At 42.2% G+C, this 19631-nt stretch overlaps 1 protein-coding gene across 3 annotated transcripts in view; it reads left to right on the forward strand.

Annotated features, from left to right (window-relative positions):
• The window catches only part of Mcmbp (minichromosome maintenance complex binding protein), a 52412-nt gene that overhangs the window by 13606 nt on the left and 19175 nt on the right, over positions 1-19631 (forward strand). For 2 of the 3 annotated variants that reach the window (XM_059265941.1, XM_059265933.1), the window contains exons 2-7: positions 6198-6283; positions 6969-7109; positions 7198-7239; positions 10055-10156; positions 14577-14721; positions 18729-18880. In XM_059265941.1, coding sequence (XP_059121924.1) covers positions 6198-6283; positions 6969-7109; positions 7198-7239; positions 10055-10156; positions 14577-14721; positions 18729-18880 — 668 coding nt within the window. Of the gene's footprint in view, positions 1-3603; positions 3777-6197; positions 6284-6968; positions 7110-7197; positions 7240-10054; positions 10157-14576; positions 14722-18728; positions 18881-19631 lie in introns of those variants that run through there. The other variant, XM_059265948.1, reaches the window with a different exon arrangement.

Here is a 19631-nt window from a genome sequence, read left to right on the forward strand (position 1 = left end):
CAGCTTTCGGGGCTAGTGTCTCTCCTTCCCTGAGGCGTTGAGCTCAGTCGATCCTTTGGTAGTGTGCACCTCTGCTCTACGAGTCATTTCAGGGGATTCAGTTATGCAGTCTGCTCCTCCCGCCTCCACCTCCTGACTGCTAAGATCACCTGGTTTATGCAAGTGACCCAGGTTGTCATGCATGCTAGGCACTACCAACTGAGCTACATCTGCAGCCCCTCTTTGCTTTTTCTTTAAGTATGTGTTGATGGGTCTTGGGTGTCTTGGGGAATTGAACCACTGAACTACATCCCTAATATTTTACTTCCTTCTTATTATCAAAATTGATAACCCAAAGAAGAAAGAAGACAAATTACCCATACCAGGAATGAGGCAATACCACTGTAGACTGTACAGATAGAAGGATGATAACAGAAGACCTCTGGAGACACATATTCAGCAACTTATTTAACGTCCTGTTCCTGCAACAATATACCAAGCTCAGTGGCTTGAAACAATATAGATTCATTACTTTACAGCTCTAGAGGCCAGAAGTGTGACACATGAGTATCATTGGAATAAAAGTCAAGTTGTCAGCAGACTTGCATCCCTACCTGGAGGTTCTGAGGGAGACTGATCTTGTCTCTCTGAGTTTTAAAGAGCCTGGCTACCAGACTGGGAAACAGCTCAGTTGGTAAAATGCTTGGTCTACAAGCATTATGACCTGAGTTCAATCCCCAGAACTCACGAACAAAAGCTGGGTTTAGAATGCATGCTCTTAATCCCAGCACTGGGGAGGTGGAGATAGGCAAACCTCTGTGGTTTGCTGGCTAGGCAAACCTCTGTGGTTTGCTGGCTAGCCAGCCTACCTACTAGGCAAGTTCTAAGCCAGTGAGAGATCCTATCCAAAAAAGTGGACATTGCCTGACAAATAGCACCCTAGGATCTCGTTTGTCCCTTGCACATATGTGCATACACGTGTGAACGCGTGAGCATACTGCCTGCCTCCACACGTGTGAACGCGTGAGCATACTGCCTGCCTCCTCACGTGTCCCATAAGAGTCTGCCTACATTAAAATGACTTGGACCTCTTGAGCCTTTAAAACCGACCAATTGTACCATTTTCCGATCACTCTGACTTGTTTGTCACAGGTTCTTACTGTGTCGTCTGGCTGGGCTGGAACTCCACTGGGCCGCCGCCTCCTCCACTGGATAGCTAGCTAGCTCGTCACACAGCTCCTCCTCAGTCTCCCTCCTGGGTAGTTTTCTTGTTTCAAGGTGGCTAGTTTTAGACTTCAGTTATGGGGACTGAGCACTGCCAGGGCATTCCGTGTCCCATAACCACGAACTACCCAGCTTGCCTTCTTCCAGCCTCTTACAGAGTCTCCACTGTGCTGTCTGTCTGGATGAACTGGTCTGCTCTAGTTCCCGTACTAAGTGGAACCATCCTATTTGTCTTGTTAAGTCTCCCTTAACAAAATGTTTTTAGGGTCTCGCTCTGCTACTCTTTTTACTTTTCTTATTTCTTTCTATCTCTATCTATCTATCTACCTCTCCCTTCCTTCCTTTCTTCTTTCTTTCTTTCTTTTTTTTTAAATTTATTTATTATGTATACAGTGTTCTGTCTGCATGTTTGCCCGAATGCCAGAAGAGGGCACCAGATCTCGTTACAGATGGTTGTGAGCCACCATGTGGTTGCTGGGAATTGAACTCAGGACTTCCGGAAAAACAGCCAGTGTTCTTAACCTCTGAGCCATCTCTCCAGCCCTCTTCTTTCTTTCTTCCTTCCTTTTCTCTTTCTTTCTTTCTTTCTTTCTTTCTTTCTTTCTTTCTTTCTTTCTTTCATAAAGGAGCACAGGGTAATCCAGTGGATAAAGGATATTTGGGGGGAGGGGGTTAATACAGTGTTTCTCTGTGTAGCTGTCCTGGAACTTGCTTTGTAGACCAGGCTGGCCTTGAACTCACAGAGATCCACCTACTATAGCCAAGCTTTCTTTGGACCGCCAGCTCCCAAATAAGACAAGGAGACTTTTTATTCATTATGAAAACTTGGCCTTAGCATAGGCTTGTTCCCAGCTAGCGCTTAAAACTTAAATTAACCCATTTATATTCATCTACATTCTGCCACATGGCTTAGTACTGTACATCCAACTTCCTCTGCATCTTGCTGGCAAATCTTCCTTCTTCCCAGGTTTCTTCCCAGAGTTCCTGTCTTTCCCCAGAAGTCTTGCCTATCCTCTTCTGCCTAGCTATTGGCTGTTTGACTCTTTATTAAACCAATCAGAAGGTGCCTTAAGCAGGCAAGAAAGGACAGACATACATCTTCACACAGTATACAAGAAGATTATCCCAACAGCCTACCTCTTCCTCCCAAGTGCTGGGATTAAAGGTGTGTGCCACCGCCACCAGGCCTAAGGATATTTTTTGAAGCAAAACTGAACATTTATATGCAAAAATAGAAATCTCAACCTAAATCTCATACTTTACATAGAAACTAACTCAGTTGGTCATAGATCTAAGAACAAAACCTGGAGTATGGCACTAAAGTTGTTTCTGTTCTTCAGTTTTTAATTGAATGTGTGTGCGCGCACGTGTGTGTGTGTGTGTGTGTGTGTGTGTGTGTGTGTGTGTGAGAGAGAGAGAGAGAGAGAGAGAGAGAGAGAGAGAGAGAGAGAGAGAGAATGAGAGAATGAGAATGGGGTCGTGCATGTGTGGAGGTCAGAAGACAGCTTGGGGGATCACTTCTCTCCTCCATCCTGTGGGTCCTGGGGATTGAACTATGGTTTCAGGCTTGGCGCACTTAAGGGAAAATGTTTGGAAACTGCTAAAGAAGATTTGTGTGTTTCTGACAGACTCGGCTCCATCACCATTAGAAACAAATTCCTCTTACTTGGCATCTGTTTAGAGCAGTCGTGTGGTAAATACAAAGGCTTGCCAGACATGTAGGCTGGGTGGGGGTTAGCTGTGTTCTGTAGATAGCTCTGCTCTTTGACCGCCTGGAAGTCGCTCCTGCAGGTGAGTGTTAGGAGCCCACCCTCACTCCCGCACATGCGCAGCTCGGGGTCTTGCTTCATCAGCGGGCGCTGGCGACTATGTACCTGCCATAGTCTGTAAAAAGCCAGACGTAGACCCCCCACCCTCTTTCTCTGTTCCCTCCCTGCTCTCTGCTCACTCTCTGTTCCTGCCATCTCTTCCTCCCCCCAGGCCCGGCTCTCCTCCCTCCTATCCCCTCCTTCCTCCTAATAAAGCTCTCTGGAACTCTGGTAGTCGTGGCCGTGGCTCGTGACTTTTCCACCAGTAATCAGCGCCACCACCAGCGCCGTTTACCTATCTAACTGAGGAACCCTGAACTCCTGATCCTCCTGCCTCTACCTCCCAAATGCTGAGGTCACAGCTGTGTCATTTACACCCTCATAAGATTTCTCCCCATTTTTATAGTGTTGGGAGTTAGACCCGAGACCTTGTGTGTGTTAGACAACCACTCTGCCACTGACCCACATCCACAACCCACTTCAAAGATCTTATTTGGCCTTAGTTTTGATTCCAGAGTCAGGCAACACAAGAGTACAGGTTTAGTTTATTGCTGTTAGTTTTTGTTTTGTTGTTATGTTTAGAATTCTAGAATTGGGCAGCATTTTATTCCATGAGATAGTTAAGATTTTGATAGCTGAGGAGAAGAATTTGCTGACTTACACAAAGCCTGAAGCAAGCAGAAACAAAGGGGAAACAGATTGTTCATTTCCCAGGGACTTCCCTTGCCAGGCGGGCAGCAGGACTGAACAACTGAGAAACAACTGGTCAGTGTTCGGGTGACTAAGGCCACTGCTGGAAAGAATAGGATGAGAAAAGCGGATTGCCAGGCCAGTTCAAACTGCGTGATTGGAGAATTTGCCTGTGCTTTGAAGATCGGGTAGAAGCTTAGTTTCCTGGTGTTTAGATGACATAGAACTTTAGTTTTTAGCATGGTAACTACATTTGCCTCTTCTAAAACAATGACCTGGAATCTTTTTTTTTTTTTTAAGATTTATTTATTTATTATGTATACAGTGTTCTGTTTTGTATGTATGTCTGCACACCAGAAGAGGGCACTAGATCTCATTACAGATGATTGTGAGCCACCATTAGGTTGCTGGAATTGAACTCGGGACCTCTGCAAGAACAGTCAGTGCTCTTAACCTTTGAGCCATCTCTCCAGCCCAATTACCTGGAATCTTAACAATGGTCATATTTGACTGAAATCTAATTATAAGGAAACATCACACAAATCCAAAATTAATTTGGGGTAGGAGATCTTGCTGCAGAGCCCAGGCTGGGATCACAGACACATGCACCACCATGCTCAGGAGAATTTTTATTTAAAGCACTTGGGGAGGGTTGTTTTGTTTGTTTGGGTTTTTTTTTTGTTGTTGTTTATTTGTTTGCTGTCTTAGGATTTCTATTGCTGTGAAGAGACACCATGACCTTATAAAGGAACTCTTATAAAGGAAAACATTTAATTGAGGTGGCAGCTTACAGTTCAGAGGTTCAGTCCATTATCATTATGGCAGGGAGCATGGCAGCATGTAGGCAGACATGGTGTTGGCTACATCTTGATCAGAAGGCAACAGGAAGTGGACTGTGACTCCGGACAGTATCTTGAACATACATGAGACCTCAAAGCAACTCCACAGTGACACACTTTCTCCAACAAGACCATACCCACTCCAACAAGGCCACACTTCCTAATAGTGCCACTTGGGGGCCATTTTCTTTCAAACCAGTTGGTTTTGGTTTTTATGTATTTATTTTTTAAACACAGGATTTCTCTGTGTAGCCCTGGCTGCCCTGAAACTCACTCTGTAGACCAGGCTGGCCTTGAACTAACAGAGATCCTCCTGCCTCTGCCTCCTGAGTGCTGGGATTAAAGGTGTGCACCACCACCGCCCGGCAGGAAAGTATTCTTAACTGACATTGCCACATAGATGGTTGGTTGTATCAGGACCTGTAAAGCTGGCTCAGTGGTTAAGAGCACTTACTGCTCTTGCACAGGATCCAAATTTAGTTTCCAGTGCTTGTAATTCTAGCTCAAGGAGATATGACGCCCTCTTCTGGCCTCTTTTGTCACCTGTGCTCAAGTACACATACCTACACACAGATACACATACAATAAGTCTTTTTTAAAAGTATTTTAAGTATTATAACAGCTGTTTAGACTTATGATAGTCTTAAGATTGTTTAGACTTAAGAAACAGTAAAATAGGGCTGGGGAACCAAAAAAAATATATATATATATAGCCGGGCGGTGGTGGCGCACGCCTTTAATCCCAGCACTCGGGAGGCAGAGGCAGGCGGATCTCTGTGAGTTCAAGGCCAGCCTGGTCTCCAAAGCGAGTTCCAGGAAAGGCGCAAAGCTACACAGAGAAACCCTGTCTCGAAAAACCAAAAAAAAAAAAAATAGGGCTGGGGAGATGGCTCAGCAGTTAAGAGCACTGACTGCTCTTCCAGGGGGTCATGAGTTCAGTTCCCAGCAACCACATGATGGCTCACAACCATCTGTAATGAGATCTGGTGCCCTCTTCTGGCACATAGGCATATATGCAGGCAGAACACTGTATACATAATAAATAAATAAATCTTTTTTTAAAAAAAAAAAGAAACAGTAAAATGTTTAGAAGGCAGATGTACATAATGCATGCAACTGTAATGGGTTATAAAAGACTATTAGGAGTGATCCAACAAATAATAAGACAAAGGGAGCAAAGATACAGGTGTTCTTGATACTGTTTATGTAAGTTAAAAGCTTCAAATTATTGCCAGATTACCTTAGTTAGATCCCCAGGAAACAACTCCTGCAAGTTGTTCTCTGGTCTCCTTGCAAGTGTGCATGCGCATACACACACTAAATAAATAAATGTGATTTGAAAAAACTCACCACTTTCCATTTCAGGGTGTATTACTATATATAAGAGTATTTTGAGCTGAGTGCTTTATCTACTGTAGCTTGTGCTGGTCTAGGTGAACCACATACCAGTCCACAGGTGTTGCCTCTCAGTTGTTAATGCCAGAGAGCCATGCGGCCAGCAGCCTGGGTTTGTGGTACCCAGCACCCAGCAGCAAAGCTCTTTGAATACCTGTGAATGTCCCAGTTGTGCTTGTATTAACTGTTAGCTTACATGTTACTAACCTGAACATAATCTGTTGGTCCATGTTGTGCTTTGATGACCATGTTTCTCTTTCAGCCCAAAATGGAGTTAATCCTGACTGGGAGAAGAAAGTTGTTGAATACTTCAAGGAAAAGCTGAAGGAAAACAATGCTCCTAAATGGGTGAGCTTACTGCTGTTTACAGGGAGGGAGTTGGCTGGCTGTAGTTTCTCTCAGCAGAGTAGAGACCCCCACGTGACTAGAAGTAGAGAAGTGAGAGCGGACTTCTGTTCCCAATACAAAGGTATTGAAAGGCTTTGGTCTGATTCTGTGTCACAGCCTCTAGGTGGCAGTAAATGACTGTTCCTTTCTGGTAAACCGTGGTTCCGAGAGCAGCTGTCACCTATGTTTTGTTCCCTCCTCAAAGAATTGGCATGTGTTAATGCTCAGAGAACTCATCAAAGTGCATACCTTGCTGTTGATTGGAACGGTTCAGGAATTCTTTGTAGTAGGTGATGTCTACAATCTGGGAGACTGATACTAGAGGATCATGACAAGTTTGGGGCCAGCCTCGGCTGTTAGTGAATTCCAGACCATTCTGAGCTACAAAGTGAGACCTTGTCTTAAAAGAAAGGAAACAAGAAACAGAACATAAAGAAGGCAGGCGGGAGGGTTGCACATGCTTTTGGAAGGAAAAACATCCTATTATGGTCAAGTGTTATCACAGGAACGGGGGTTTTCCTTCCTCAGCAGTTATGTTAAGCATTGAGAACATATAGCTTCCGGATAGGGCTAGATTTTGAATATGTATGTGCTTAACATTTAAGGACGACAACTTTGCTGATTTGCTTGTTTGTTTTCTTTGAAGGTACCATCATTGAATGAAGTTCCCCTTCATTATTTGAAACCTAACAGCTTTGTCAAGTTCCGTTGCATGATTCAGGATATGTTTGACCCTGAGTTTTACATGGGAGTTTATGAGACGGTTAACCAGAACACAAAAGCTCGAGTATGTATTGCTTTCTTCTGGAGCCCTATTTATAATTTGTAATATTAATTATATTTATAGAATACTTTGTCTTTTGTTTTGGTTATAGGTTCTTCATTTTGGAAAATACAGGGATATAGCAGAATGTGGGGTATGTATCTTTTATGATATTTGAAACTTTTTTTAGCATGATTTTTTTTTTTAACCTAAAAAGAAAATTCATTTAGTTGGTCTTCAGTGTATCTGTCTTGTGTGTGAATGAGTTCTTAAAAATCAGGCAGAATATTTTTTTAATTTGTCTTTAAGAGTTTTTCTGACATAATTTTCTTATTTGTCTTTTAAAGATTTTTATCAATATTGTAAATGACAAGGTATCTGTGACTAAAAGCACAGTCTATGGTTGTTTAAAGATTAATTTAGACTTAACACTTTCTCAAGTAGATATAATTAAATATTTGTGGGTTTTTTTGGTGGTTGTTCTTGTTTTGTTTTGTAGGGCAGAGGGCACACACCATGGAGGTCAAAGGACATTCATGGGTCCTGGGGCTCAAACTCAGCTAATCAGGCTAGACAGAAAGTGCCTCTGCCCACTCAGCTATCCTGTCACTCCCTCAGGGAAATACAGTGAAATCTCACCCTGTTTTTCTAGGGGGAGGTTGTTTGGGGTGGTGGGGGGTTGTGGGGTGGTGGTGGTTTAGAGATTAAAGAAGCATAGGCCTCCTAAAGAGAAGCACGAACTTTACTGAGTTGAGCAGTATCCTCAACTTAAAAATACACCTTTTTGTGTGAGGATCTCGCTCTGTAGCCTGCCTGGCCTGGCCTGGAATTTGTGTCCTCTTACTTATCCCTCCCAGGTTGGGTCTGCAGGGGTATTACTGCACACTTGGCTCTACATGTGAGCGTTAAAACAAACTTTTCACTGATGGAAAGAAGTAAGGAAAGCCCTCTTCCCTGTCAGTAACAGGGAAAGCACATAGTATTGGGTATCATGTAGCTGTGAAAGTCAGTTGAACTTCATTTTGACACCTGGTCAGCATGTGGTGTCTTAGCTGGGGCTGTGAAATTTATTTTATTTTCACAGACCATTAGCATAGCTAAATAAGTCAGACAGTTAATAATGTCTTCTGTCATTTGCTATGTTTTTCCTGTTGAAACACAGACCCTAATAGTCAGTTGTTGGGAAGAAAAATAAGGATTCCAGGCAGGTCAGTAGGAAGATGAGGCCTCTGTTGTTACCTTTTTGGGGTCTAGCTCTCTGCTTTATGGATCCAGAACTTTCGCTCCATCAGCTTTTTGGGGGGCTTTTTACTTTTTGTTTACTCAGATCTCCCAAGAGTCGATGGCTGATGCTAATTAATACAGCTACTTATAAGTATTAGTACAATTCTGAAGAATTGTCCTACCTAGTGAATCAGTGCTCTGGTTTAGTGGGCTGATGAGACAGAACCCACTCTAACTGGGGAGCTGCAGCAGCTTCTGATGGTGACCCAGAGTCATGGACCCTCTTGATCACACACACGTGAAGAGCTTCAGGCTTTGTTTGTGTCTTTTTTCATAAGACAAATGTGATGCCAAGTTAATGGATTGACTTTATTGATGCTTCCTTAAGGAGTCCTAATGCATGGTGTTTATATTACTATTTAAGGTTTCCTCCTCAGTGTACAGTGGTAATCTTGGCACGACACAGCCACAGACTCAGAGTTTGTGTCTGCCAAATAAAGAGAGCCCATTCCAATGAATGAGACCTTGCCCCTAGAAAGAAAAAGAAAAAAAAAAAGGCAAAAAACTTAGTTTGAAGGTGGAGAACATGGCTGAGATAATGGAATGCTTGCCTAACATGCATGAGCACTGGGTTCAGATCCTAATGGATCAGAAATTCAGAGTCATCCTCAGTACAGAGTGAGTTTGAGGCCAGCCTGGGATACATAAGACCTTGTTTCAAAAGCAAAACAAAAAACAAAAACAAAAAAATTTCTAGCTTAATATGATAAGATATATGATACATGTGTGAAAATGATGTAATGAAACTGTTGATTTTATGGGGGGGGGGGTTGTTTTCAAGACAGGGTTTCTCTGTGTAGCCCTGGCTGTCCTGGAACCTGCTCAGTAGACCAGGCTGACCTCAAACTCACAGAAATCTGCCTGCTTCTGCCTCCCAAGTGCTGGGAATCGAACCCAGGGCATCATACATAGTAAGCAAGGACTCTTGACATAGAGCTCATGCTCTGTTTCAAAAGGATTTTATTTCATAACTAGGGTATTGTGTATCATGGCTTTGAGGAAGGCATTGTTTTGGTTGTTGTGTTTGGAAAGATTTCCCTTGGTTTTGTTTTTTAAAACAATAGCTTGAGGGCTTGGGATTTGACTCTGTAAAAGCAATTTCTGCAAAGCCTAAGGACGTGAGTTCAGTCCCTGAAATCCACAGGTAGAAGGAGAAGACCAGCTCCTGCAGGCTGTCCTCTCCCTTCCATATGTAAGCCATGGCGTGCACATGTCCCTCCTACCTACACACACAAGGAAAGAATTGAATAAATACAGTAAAAGTGAAAGTTGGAAAGCTGGATGTAGTGGCTTACTCCTGGAATCCCTGAACTTGGGAGGCTGATGCAGGAGGATTGCTAAATGTTAGAGCCCAACATGAGCTAGAATGACAACCCACCCCCACCCCACCCCAGAAAAAAAAGAAAGAAAAGAAGGTAGTTTGGGAAGCATAGCGTGTTGTGGTGGCAGCGTCTGCCTTTACTGTGCTTCCCAGTACTTGGGAGTCTGAGGTGGAGGACTGCAAATTCCATGGAGCCAGAGCTACGTACGGAGGTGCTGGCTCAACAAAATAATAACAATAATAAATAAAATTGAAATCAATTGCTTGTTAATTACATTAACTTGAGGTAACAACATTTATTTTGATTTTATTATATAAAATATTTTCCTTAACAAAATTAAAAATGTTTTTCTGTATATTACAGCCTCAACAAGAACTTGACTTAAGCTCTCCACGATCTACCACTGCAGAAAGACAGACCTTCTACTGTGTCCCCGTGCCTGGGGAGTCTTCATGGGTCAAAGAGATATCCTTCATCTCAACCTTACTATCTACTGAATGAGTCTTAATTTTTTTCTTAATTTAAATGATCACTGTTCAGACTAGATTTGTAATCTTTTTACCTTGGTGACTTTAGTTAGGAAAAAATGTGTTCTTTAGTAAGACATAAATTTAAGTATCCATCACAGAGAAATACCTAAATTATGATACATCCCTATAGTGAAATACTATTAAAATAGATCGAGATAGGTTTATAGGTACTTAAGTATTATGATAATAAGAAAAGGGTACAATTTTGAATTAGAATGCATTCTAATTTTTCAAGTTTTTTAAGTTTTGTATGTGTGTGTTTCTGCACGAGTTTATGTGTACTACATGCTCACAGGAGCCCATGGAGAAGCTGAGAGTTTCACATCCTTTTGAACTGGAGTTATAGGTGGTTGAGTGGGTACTGGGAACAGAACCTGGGTCTTCTTCAAGAGCAGTCAGTGTTCATAACTACTGAGCCATCTCTCCAGCCCTAGTAAGCTATATCTTCGAATACATGTTTCAATCATTTAATTAAAACAGTTGAGTTTAGGGGGGGTGGTTTGTTTTGTTTTGTTGGTGGTTATGTTTTCTATTTTGTTTTAAAGTTTTATTTATTTAGTGTACATTGGGTTTTTGCCTGCATGTATGAGGGTATTGGATCCTCTGGAACTGGAGTTACAGACCGTTGTGAGCTGCTGTGTGGGGGCTGGGAATTGAATTCGGGTCCTTTGGAAGAGAGCCAGTGCTTTTAATCAGTGGTTGTTTTGAGGCAAGGTCTAATACAGCTCAGTGCTAGCCTTCAGCTCCTCATCCTCCTCCAACTGCTGGGATTACATCCTGCGCCTCCAAGCCTGGCCAAACTTGGACCTTTTAAACCTTTGCATAGTGTTTTCTGTCTCCTTTAGTGCGAATGGGTTCTCTGGTTTTGGTTCTTTCGTCCTCAGTGCTTACTTTATTTTTCTTCCCCTGAAGATAAATGTTGCCAGGAGTTTGCCAAATGCCCTCTCTAGTGTTCTCCGATTTCTGCCTCCTTTGATTCCTACCCTTTCCTTTTATCTCATTCTGTCTGTGTTTAGCTTTTCTTTCTTTCCCTTTTTATAGAGCTGAGGATTGAACTCAGCCCTTTTGCATGGTAGGTAAGCACTCTGCTCCTGACCTACATCTTCAACCTCAGAGTTTGTTTTTCTGGCTTCTTGAGTGAAACACTCAGTTACCGATTTCAGGTTCTCTGGTATTGGCAGTTAGAATAAATAAATTTTTTTAATATTAGAGCAATAAATCCCTCTAGTCACCGCTTCCTTGTGATCTCTCTGATCTCTGACGTCTCAACGGTGTCATTCTGTGGTCCCCTCTCTTTCTTTGTGTTACTGTCATCATGTATTTCATTTGTCTATAAACTGTAGAGCCCATGTTACTGGTATTTATTTGTTTGTTTATGTGTAGGGTTTTTTGGGTTTTTTTTTTTTGCCTACATTGTGTGTGTGCACCAAGGGCTTGCCTTGTGCTCTCAGAGGCTAGAAGGGGATATTAGATCCCCTGGGACCGGAGTTGGAGTTAAGGACAGTTATCGGCCACTGCATGGATGCTGGGGATGGAACCGAGGCCCTCTCGAAGAGCGGCCAGTGCTCTTAACCATTGAGTCATCTTCCCAGCCTGCTTTAGATTAATTCATTTGTTCCTTCCTCATTTATTTATAAGGAAATATTTAGGAGAGGGCATTGACTACCCTGGTGCTAGAGTTACAGGCAGTTGTGAGTCATCTGATGTTAGTGTAGGGAACTGAACTCTGGCCCTCTGGAGAAAACACAGTAGGTACTCTTAACTGCTGAGACACCTCTCTGGCCCTTAGTTTTAACAGTTACCTGTCTTCTGTATAAACTGAGAAAAAGCTACATTATTTATACTTGAGAACATATTCACTATCTCTGATTCTCTTTGTGTGAAATTATTTCCCTTAGGCCCTCCCCCCTCCTTTTTTATTTTTTTTAAGAACAGGTCTGAGGGTGGTGAATTCCTTCATGAAAGTTCAACTCTTTTCAGCTTCCATTTTTGACGGAGATTTTCATTAAATGTAAAGTTCTTGACTGACACGCACTTTGTTCAGTCGTGTTTTAATGATAGAGTGCTGCTCTCTCGGCCTCCGCTCCTTTCCGCTGAAAGGTTAGCTATCATTCTCATTATCCCTTTTGTAGAGTGTGTCTTTTGTGCTCCTTTTGCTGCTTCTCAGACCCTCTTTCTCTTTTGTTGGCAGCCTTTTAACTATGGGGTGCCCGGGTGTGGATTTTTTTGGTTTGGGAGTTTGAGGGTCCCCTTGCCCTTTTTCTTGGGAAACGTGCTTCTCTTAATTGGGTTTTGTTGAGCTTTCCAGTTTGTGGATATTTTTCAGCAACAAATTTAGGCATTTCTTTAAATATTTTTTTCTCTCCTAATCTCAGTACGTGAAACACGAATTAGACTGTATGAGTGTGTGTGTGTGTGTGTGTGTGTGTGTGAGAGAGAGAGAGAGAGAGAGAGAGAGAGAGAGAGAGAGAGAGAGAGAGCGCGCAAGCTGGGGTTTGTTTGTTGTTTGGCAATGCGTGGCCCCGGGGAGGCAAGCTCTATGGTCTGGGCTCTCTTCCCAGCGCTTTTTTGGAATGTCAGTCACATAATTATAAGACTACCTGATCTTTTCTTTTCAAAGTCATCTTTTGTTCATTTTTGCTTGTTTGTGTTTTAAATCCTCTTCTTGCTAGAAGTTGAGCCCAATTCCTTAGAAGCAGGCAAAGCGTTCTCCCACCGAGCACACCCACTTATTGGAGTTTTGTTGTTTGATGGGTTGTTGTTTTTTTTGCCTCATTCTGCTTTAGTTGGGTTGTTAATGTTAACCTGTGTTCAGGTCCCCTCGTCTCTGGTTGGTTTGTTTTCCCTCCATCTCTGTCTATGATCAGGCCACTGGTGCCTGTGTGTTCTGAGGGGTCTGGGGTGGGGCAGGGTCAACAGGTGGTAGTTTGGGGGTTGTTGTTGTTTCCCTCATTTCACATCGTCTATTTTCAGATTCATTTTCCATCTGGTTATTTCAGTGTTTCTATTTCTCTGTGAATATTCCTCGTCTGTTTACTCATCATCTTTTGGTTTTTGAGATAGTATTTCACATATCCTAAACTGGGCTTGAATTTGCCTTATCTCCAAGGATGACGTTGAATTTCTGATCATCCTGTCTCTACCTCTAGAGTGCTGGGATTACAGGCATGCACCTCCACACCTGCTTATGGAGTGGTGGGGGTTAACTCAGGGCTTTATGCTCTATCCTTTAATATTTCAAGTTACCTTTCTGTAAAACCTTACCCACTAATTCCAGAGTCTCTTATCTCTGGGTTTACTTGCACTGATTTAAAAATCTGATACTAGGTCAGATTTTCTATTTCTTTACTTAGCTACTGTTTTATTATCTGCTAAAAAGCAGTATTGTAAAGTTGAGTTTCCTGTCTTTTAAAGGGTTGAATTTGGTTTTAGCAGTTGGTATGTTGGATCACGTTTTTCTTGTCAAGGAGTGGTTTAGGAATTTATCAAGATGGGTTATAGAGTTACTCCTGTTCCACAAGACATAGCCCCTCAACAACAACGTGGGCTGTCTAGCTCTTAAATGCCTGGGATGTTCTGTCAGGTCCATGTGTGATACTTGCGTGCAGTCTCCATTTAATTTCTCTGCTAGGCCTTCGGGAACGAGAAACTTGAGTTAGAAGCTGCAGCTTGGTGCTTGGCTAGAGAGAAAGTTTCCTGGGTTGCTGTCTACCGCTGCTTTCTCTGGGTACCCTTTTGCAAATTTCTGCTCTTTCTGTGACTCTGAGCTCTGGCCTTTGTTTCCTCCATCCAGCAAGAGATAGAACTCTACTCATCTTAGCTATAGTTTGGATGTGAAGTTTTTCCTTGGGCTGTGTCTCCTTATTCAAGGATCTTCCCTTTACTGTTGTCCAGTGCCTGCGGACAGATACTTCCTCTGTGCTGTCCAGTCTTGTTGTTTTCACTGAGAGGAGGCGGACGACACCCTCTTACATTCATGACAAAAAGTGGCAGTCCAGCCTCCTTTCAAAAGTCTTTAGGAGCAGAGAAATGAGTCAGCTAGTCAGAACACTGGCTGCTCTTGCAGAGGACCTGGGTTTGGTTCCCAGTGTCCACATAGCTGCTCAGAATGGCTTGTAATTCCAGGTCCAGGGAGTCTTGACACCCTCTTCTGGCTTCCAAGGGCAATGCATGCATGTGGTATACAAACATACTTGTAAGCAAAACTCAAAATAAAAATAAATAAATCTTTAAAAAGTACTTCCTTTTAACTGAATTGTCAAACTGGTGATGTTTTATAACCGTGTGATTAGCATGATTAGCATTAGGATTATAATCTGGTTCAAGATGATTGCCTTCTTAACCTTTTATTTAACGCCTATGTCAATGCAAACCAAGCTCGAGTCAGTCCCTCAACTTCCTATACTCCCAGTCGGCACAAGAGGAGTTATGAAGATGATGAAGATATGGACCTACAGCCCAATAAACAGAAAGACCAGCATGCAGGTGCCCGGCAGGCAGGTAATGTATGCCCTCAGCTTCTTCCTGACATCTGGGTTTGTTTTCAGGGTTGCTCCCTAATGTAGTTCTAGACTGGGAACTGGTGTGGTATGATAACCTCAGTTCACATTCATCATAACTGGATGGTGTTGGTCATAGTGAAGCTGGGTAGGAGAATTTCGGCCTTGAAGGTATGAGGCCCTGATTCCATTCCTAGCAACTGGGGTGGGTGTATTGTAGATACTTTTGAGCATTTTTACAGTGAGTACTCTTTGGAAAGCTGCTCTAATGGATGCTTTTAGTTTCAAGTGGTTGACTGGAAAAAAGATCTTTTTCTGTCTTCATAATTGTTGTCCCAATTCTTGAACAATAGAATGCATAGTCGTACTTTTTAGTCACCCTGAAAGTGACTTAGCTGAAAACATCCTTTCTTGCTTTATTTTTAGAACCATGATATTTCTGTTGATTTTTGTTGTTGTTGTTTGTTTTGTTTTGTTTTTCAAGACAGAGTTTCTCTGTGTAACAGCTCTGGCTATCCTGGAAATAGCTCTGTTGACCAGGCTGGCCTTGAACTCTCAAACTCACAGAAATCCACTTGCTTCCTGCATATGCCACCATCACCACCAGGCTTCTGTTGAATTTTTTTAAGGCCAGAAATATCAAAGGAAAAAAATGCAATTTGCAAGATGAATTTGTAATTCATTTTTTCTTAAGTACAGCTAATTCTTTTATTTTGGGGGTGGGGAAGTGTTATTGTTTTGTTTTTCTAGATAGGGTTTCTCTGTGTATCTCTGGCTGTCTTGGAACTCACTCTGTAGTCCAGGCTAGCCTCAGACTCAGAGATCTGCCTGCCTTTGCCTCCAGAATGCTGGATTAAAGGTGTGCACCACCACCCTAGGTTCAAGTACAGCTAATTCTAATGCACCCTGGAGACAGCAGTTGATGTTGTCCAAGAGCTTAAGAATTCTGAATCTCCATGTGTTATTCTTTCATTCTTGGACTTAATGAGCAGTGACTTTCGTCATATGGGGAGTAGACAAGTTTGCCTTCTTTCTTCTTTTTGCACTGGTCACTTCCCCTCAAAAGTGAGAATCTCTGTCTTTAAGGTAGGGTTGAGAGAGCTTATTGAACAGTCAAGAATATAAAGCTATACTGATAAATTTCATTTGGCTGTATTGTGGATTGGCATTTGTAATTGTGTTTTATAGGGTTAGAATACTGATTTTGTTTGTTTTTGTTTTTTGAGAGCAGGTTTCTCTGTGTTCTGAACTCACTTTGTAGACCAGGCTGCCTCAAACTCACAGAGATACCCTGCCTCTGCCTCCTGAGTGCTGGGATTAAAGACATGTGCCACTACCACTGGGCTAATGCTAGTTAGCATTTTAATGTTTTTAAAATTGGAATTTTTATAGGTGGTGAACACAGAAGGGGTAGTATTCTTTATCCTTAAAGTTCACTCAGGTCAACAGTGTGTTATAAGTGACCACTGAATCCAGGGAATGTGGTAGTTTTCTTTCTGTTCACTCATGCAGGTGCTGCTTCTGTTTCTTCCCATTTGTCTGAGTGTTGAGGACTTGCAAGGTTTTGTACATTGATGCAGCGTGCTGCTTGTTAATTTCAAGGTTTTTCTTTCAGGCTATGTAGACTTTTTAAACTTCCTCTCTTGAGATCAGTAGAGTAAGGCAGCATTGTGAGAAGTGATACAGAGAAATCCCATAACTTTAATAGTGACACCCAGGGTTTTGGTTTTGTTGGGTTTTTTTTTCTTTTTGGTTTTTGGTTTTTCGAGACAGGGTTTCTATGTGTAACAACAGAGTTTCTCTGTGTAATAGCCCTAGCTGTCCTGGAACTCACTTTGTAGACCAGGCTAGCCTCAAACTCACAGAGATCTGCCTGCCTCTGCCTCCCAAGTGTTGGATTAAAGGCATGTACCACCACACCTGGTTTAATATTTATTCATTCATTCATTCATTCATTCATTTATTTTAGTTTTCGAGACCGGGTTTCTCCGTGTAGTCCTGGCTCTCCTGGAACTCTGTAGACCAGATGGGCCTTGAACTCGGAGATCCATCTGCCTCTCCCTTCAAGTGCTGGGATTGATTAAAGGCGTTAGTTTTTATTTTTACATTTATTAATTCTGTGTATATGTGTGGGTATCTTTGATATCTAAAGAACAGATGCTGTACTGACAACAGAAAACCTTGGGAGACGTAGTCTTTTCCTATTTTTAAGTATGATAAAGTCACATAAAAAGAAATCCATTTACCAGATATTCAGACAGAGTCGGGGTTGATGAGAACCTGACCACCCGAGTTTGCCATCCTCAGAACCAGTTATTCATTCTGTGTATATATTCCTGGCTGTCAGCAGTACCCATTAACAACATTGAAATTAATTCAGAATTTTTTAAAATTTATTTTCTCTTTGTGAATTTTTGCCTGCCTGTGTGTCTGTGCACCACTTGAATGCTCACACAGGTTAGAAGAGGGTATGAGATCCCTGGAACTAGAGTTAGGGGTGATTGTGAGTCACCTTGTGGGTGCTGGGAACTGAACCTGGGTCCTCCGCAAGAGCAGCCAGTGCTTTAACCCTTGAACTGTCTCCAGACCCTGAAATTAACTTTTTTATTAAAATATAAATATATATTTTTGTCATTTATTTTTAAGGTTTTTGACAGGGTCTTACTGTGCAGCCCTGGCTGTCTTAGAGCTCATTATGTAGAAGAGGCTGGCTGGCCTCAGACTCAGATCCTCACGCCTTTGCCTCCACAGTGCCAGGATTAAAGGCTTGTGCCACCATGCCTGGCTAAGATTGTATTTTAAATACATTTCTCCCTTCCTTTTCCTCCCTCTAAACCCTCTTGTGTACCCCTCCCTGCTCTCCTTCAAATTTATGGCTTCTTTCAATCAACTGTTATTTTGTTGCATGAATTCCTAAATACAACCTGTTGAGTGCATATAATGTTAATTGTATATGTTTTCAGGCATGACTATTTGGCATTAGACAGCCAATTTGTCTTTCCTGTTCCCAGCTTTACTCAGTTGCATGTACTTCTTCGTATAGCATTGCAGTCTTAGGGGCTTCTTCCCATGCAATCCGGCATGTTTGTTGGTGTCCTTGTTCCACTCACATTTAGGCAGTTATGTTAGAGAGACTTCACAGGTAGAATTTCCAGTGTTACTAGGAGACACAATCTCACTGCAAAGTCGCTGATTCTCTGGCTCTTACAACCTTTCTGCCGCCTCATCTACAAGTTCCTGAGCCTTGGGTGCAGGAGTTGTTTTGTAGATGCATCCATTGCATTTGATTGGTTGTGATTTTCTGTAGTGGTCTTTATCTGTTACAAAAGTGAGACTACACTTGTGGGTGTAAGGATAACTCTTTATAGATTGTCATTAGGGATTGTGCTGGTTTAGTAAATTAGGTTGTAGATTCTCCTTTAGTAACCTTAACTTCACCAGCACTGAGCAGTTAGCTAGGTTTCCAGGCATGGTCTCCCTCTTGTTGAGTGGGTCTCAAGTCCAATCAGAAAGCTGTTGGTTACACCAAGGTGTGTGTGCCACTGCTGCACCCTTAGGGATATCATGTTGTCCTGGTCATTGATGGGCTTCCTAAGTGTCATAGTTGGGTGGGATGAAATTAACTTTTAAAAGTACTTACATGAGTACCTACATCTGCTTTTATCTGAAATCCTAATATTAAGGAGACTAAGACAGGAGGATGACCTATAGAGTTCAGTGCCAGCCTGTACTACAGAGTGAGACCCTGTCTCAAAAAAAGAAAAGAAACAAAATACTTTCATTATATTTGATGGAGTAGCTTGTTGCCATTTCATAGTAAGAAAGGAATTAAATATTTTAGGTGTGTATCTATCTTTGTTCTGGGATAAGTCAAACAATGTTATTAAAACTGGACATGAGCCTTTTTCAACTCACAAACATGATTTATGTCAAACTTGAAAAGCACTTTTGGAATGTTCTTTTTTGGAGGGCTTAGAAGTGACCTCATGCAATGCTGTTTGAGTCTAGGGGGCCTTGGGGGCCTTCACTGGTGCGGAGAGCCAAAACGCTTAGAAACTGAAGCTTCTACTGGGCAGCAGCTGAACTTCTTGAACCTCTCTTCTCCATTCGATCTGAACTTCCCCTTGCCAGGAGAGAAGGGCCCTGCCTGCCTCGTTAAGGTACAGCCTTTCCTAGCTCTATCCACAGATGTTACTACCTCAGAAATGAAGCGTTAGAAAAGCCTCAGCATTTGCCTGAATTTTCTTTTGCCACTATAACAGATTATTCCAGATTTAGACATTTACAACAATGAAAGTTATTTTACACTTTTAGGCCATCAGTCTGACATGAGAACTGGATAAAACCAGGTACTCGGAGGCCATGTTCTCTTCTGGAGGTCTACAGGAGCAGAGGGAGGACAGGATCTGGTTGTCCTTTGCCTCTTCCAGCTTTGAGAGGCTACCTACATTCCATCTTTAAGACAGCAACACTACATCTTCCTGACCATATTTTTTTATACCGCATTTCTATCAGAAAAGGTTCTCTCTTTGACACTGAGCCCACTTAGATGATCCAGGATATCACCACCTCAGGGTCCTTGAACACCACACCATGTTCCTTTTGCATGTGAAGTAACATACTTAGCATTCCAAGTGGTTGGGCTATAACCATCTTTGGGGACTCCTTAGTTTGGCTATCACAACATTGTTAAAGAATTGGCCAATGTGGAGCCAATGGTGTGATGGCATATGCCTATAATAGAGGAAGAAGGGTGGAGAATTCAAACCCAGTCCAAGCTACGTAGTGAGACCCTGTGTCCTAGTTAGGGTCACTATTACCGTGATAAACACCATGACCAAAAGCAAGTTAGGTAGGAAAGGGTTTATTTAGCTTACACTTGCAATTAGTTCATCATCAAAAGAAGTTGGG

The sequence above is a fragment of the Peromyscus eremicus genome, chromosome 1, assembly GCF_949786415.1.
Source record: "Peromyscus eremicus chromosome 1, PerEre_H2_v1, whole genome shotgun sequence".
NCBI classification, from domain to species: domain Eukaryota; kingdom Metazoa; phylum Chordata; class Mammalia; order Rodentia; family Cricetidae; genus Peromyscus; species Peromyscus eremicus.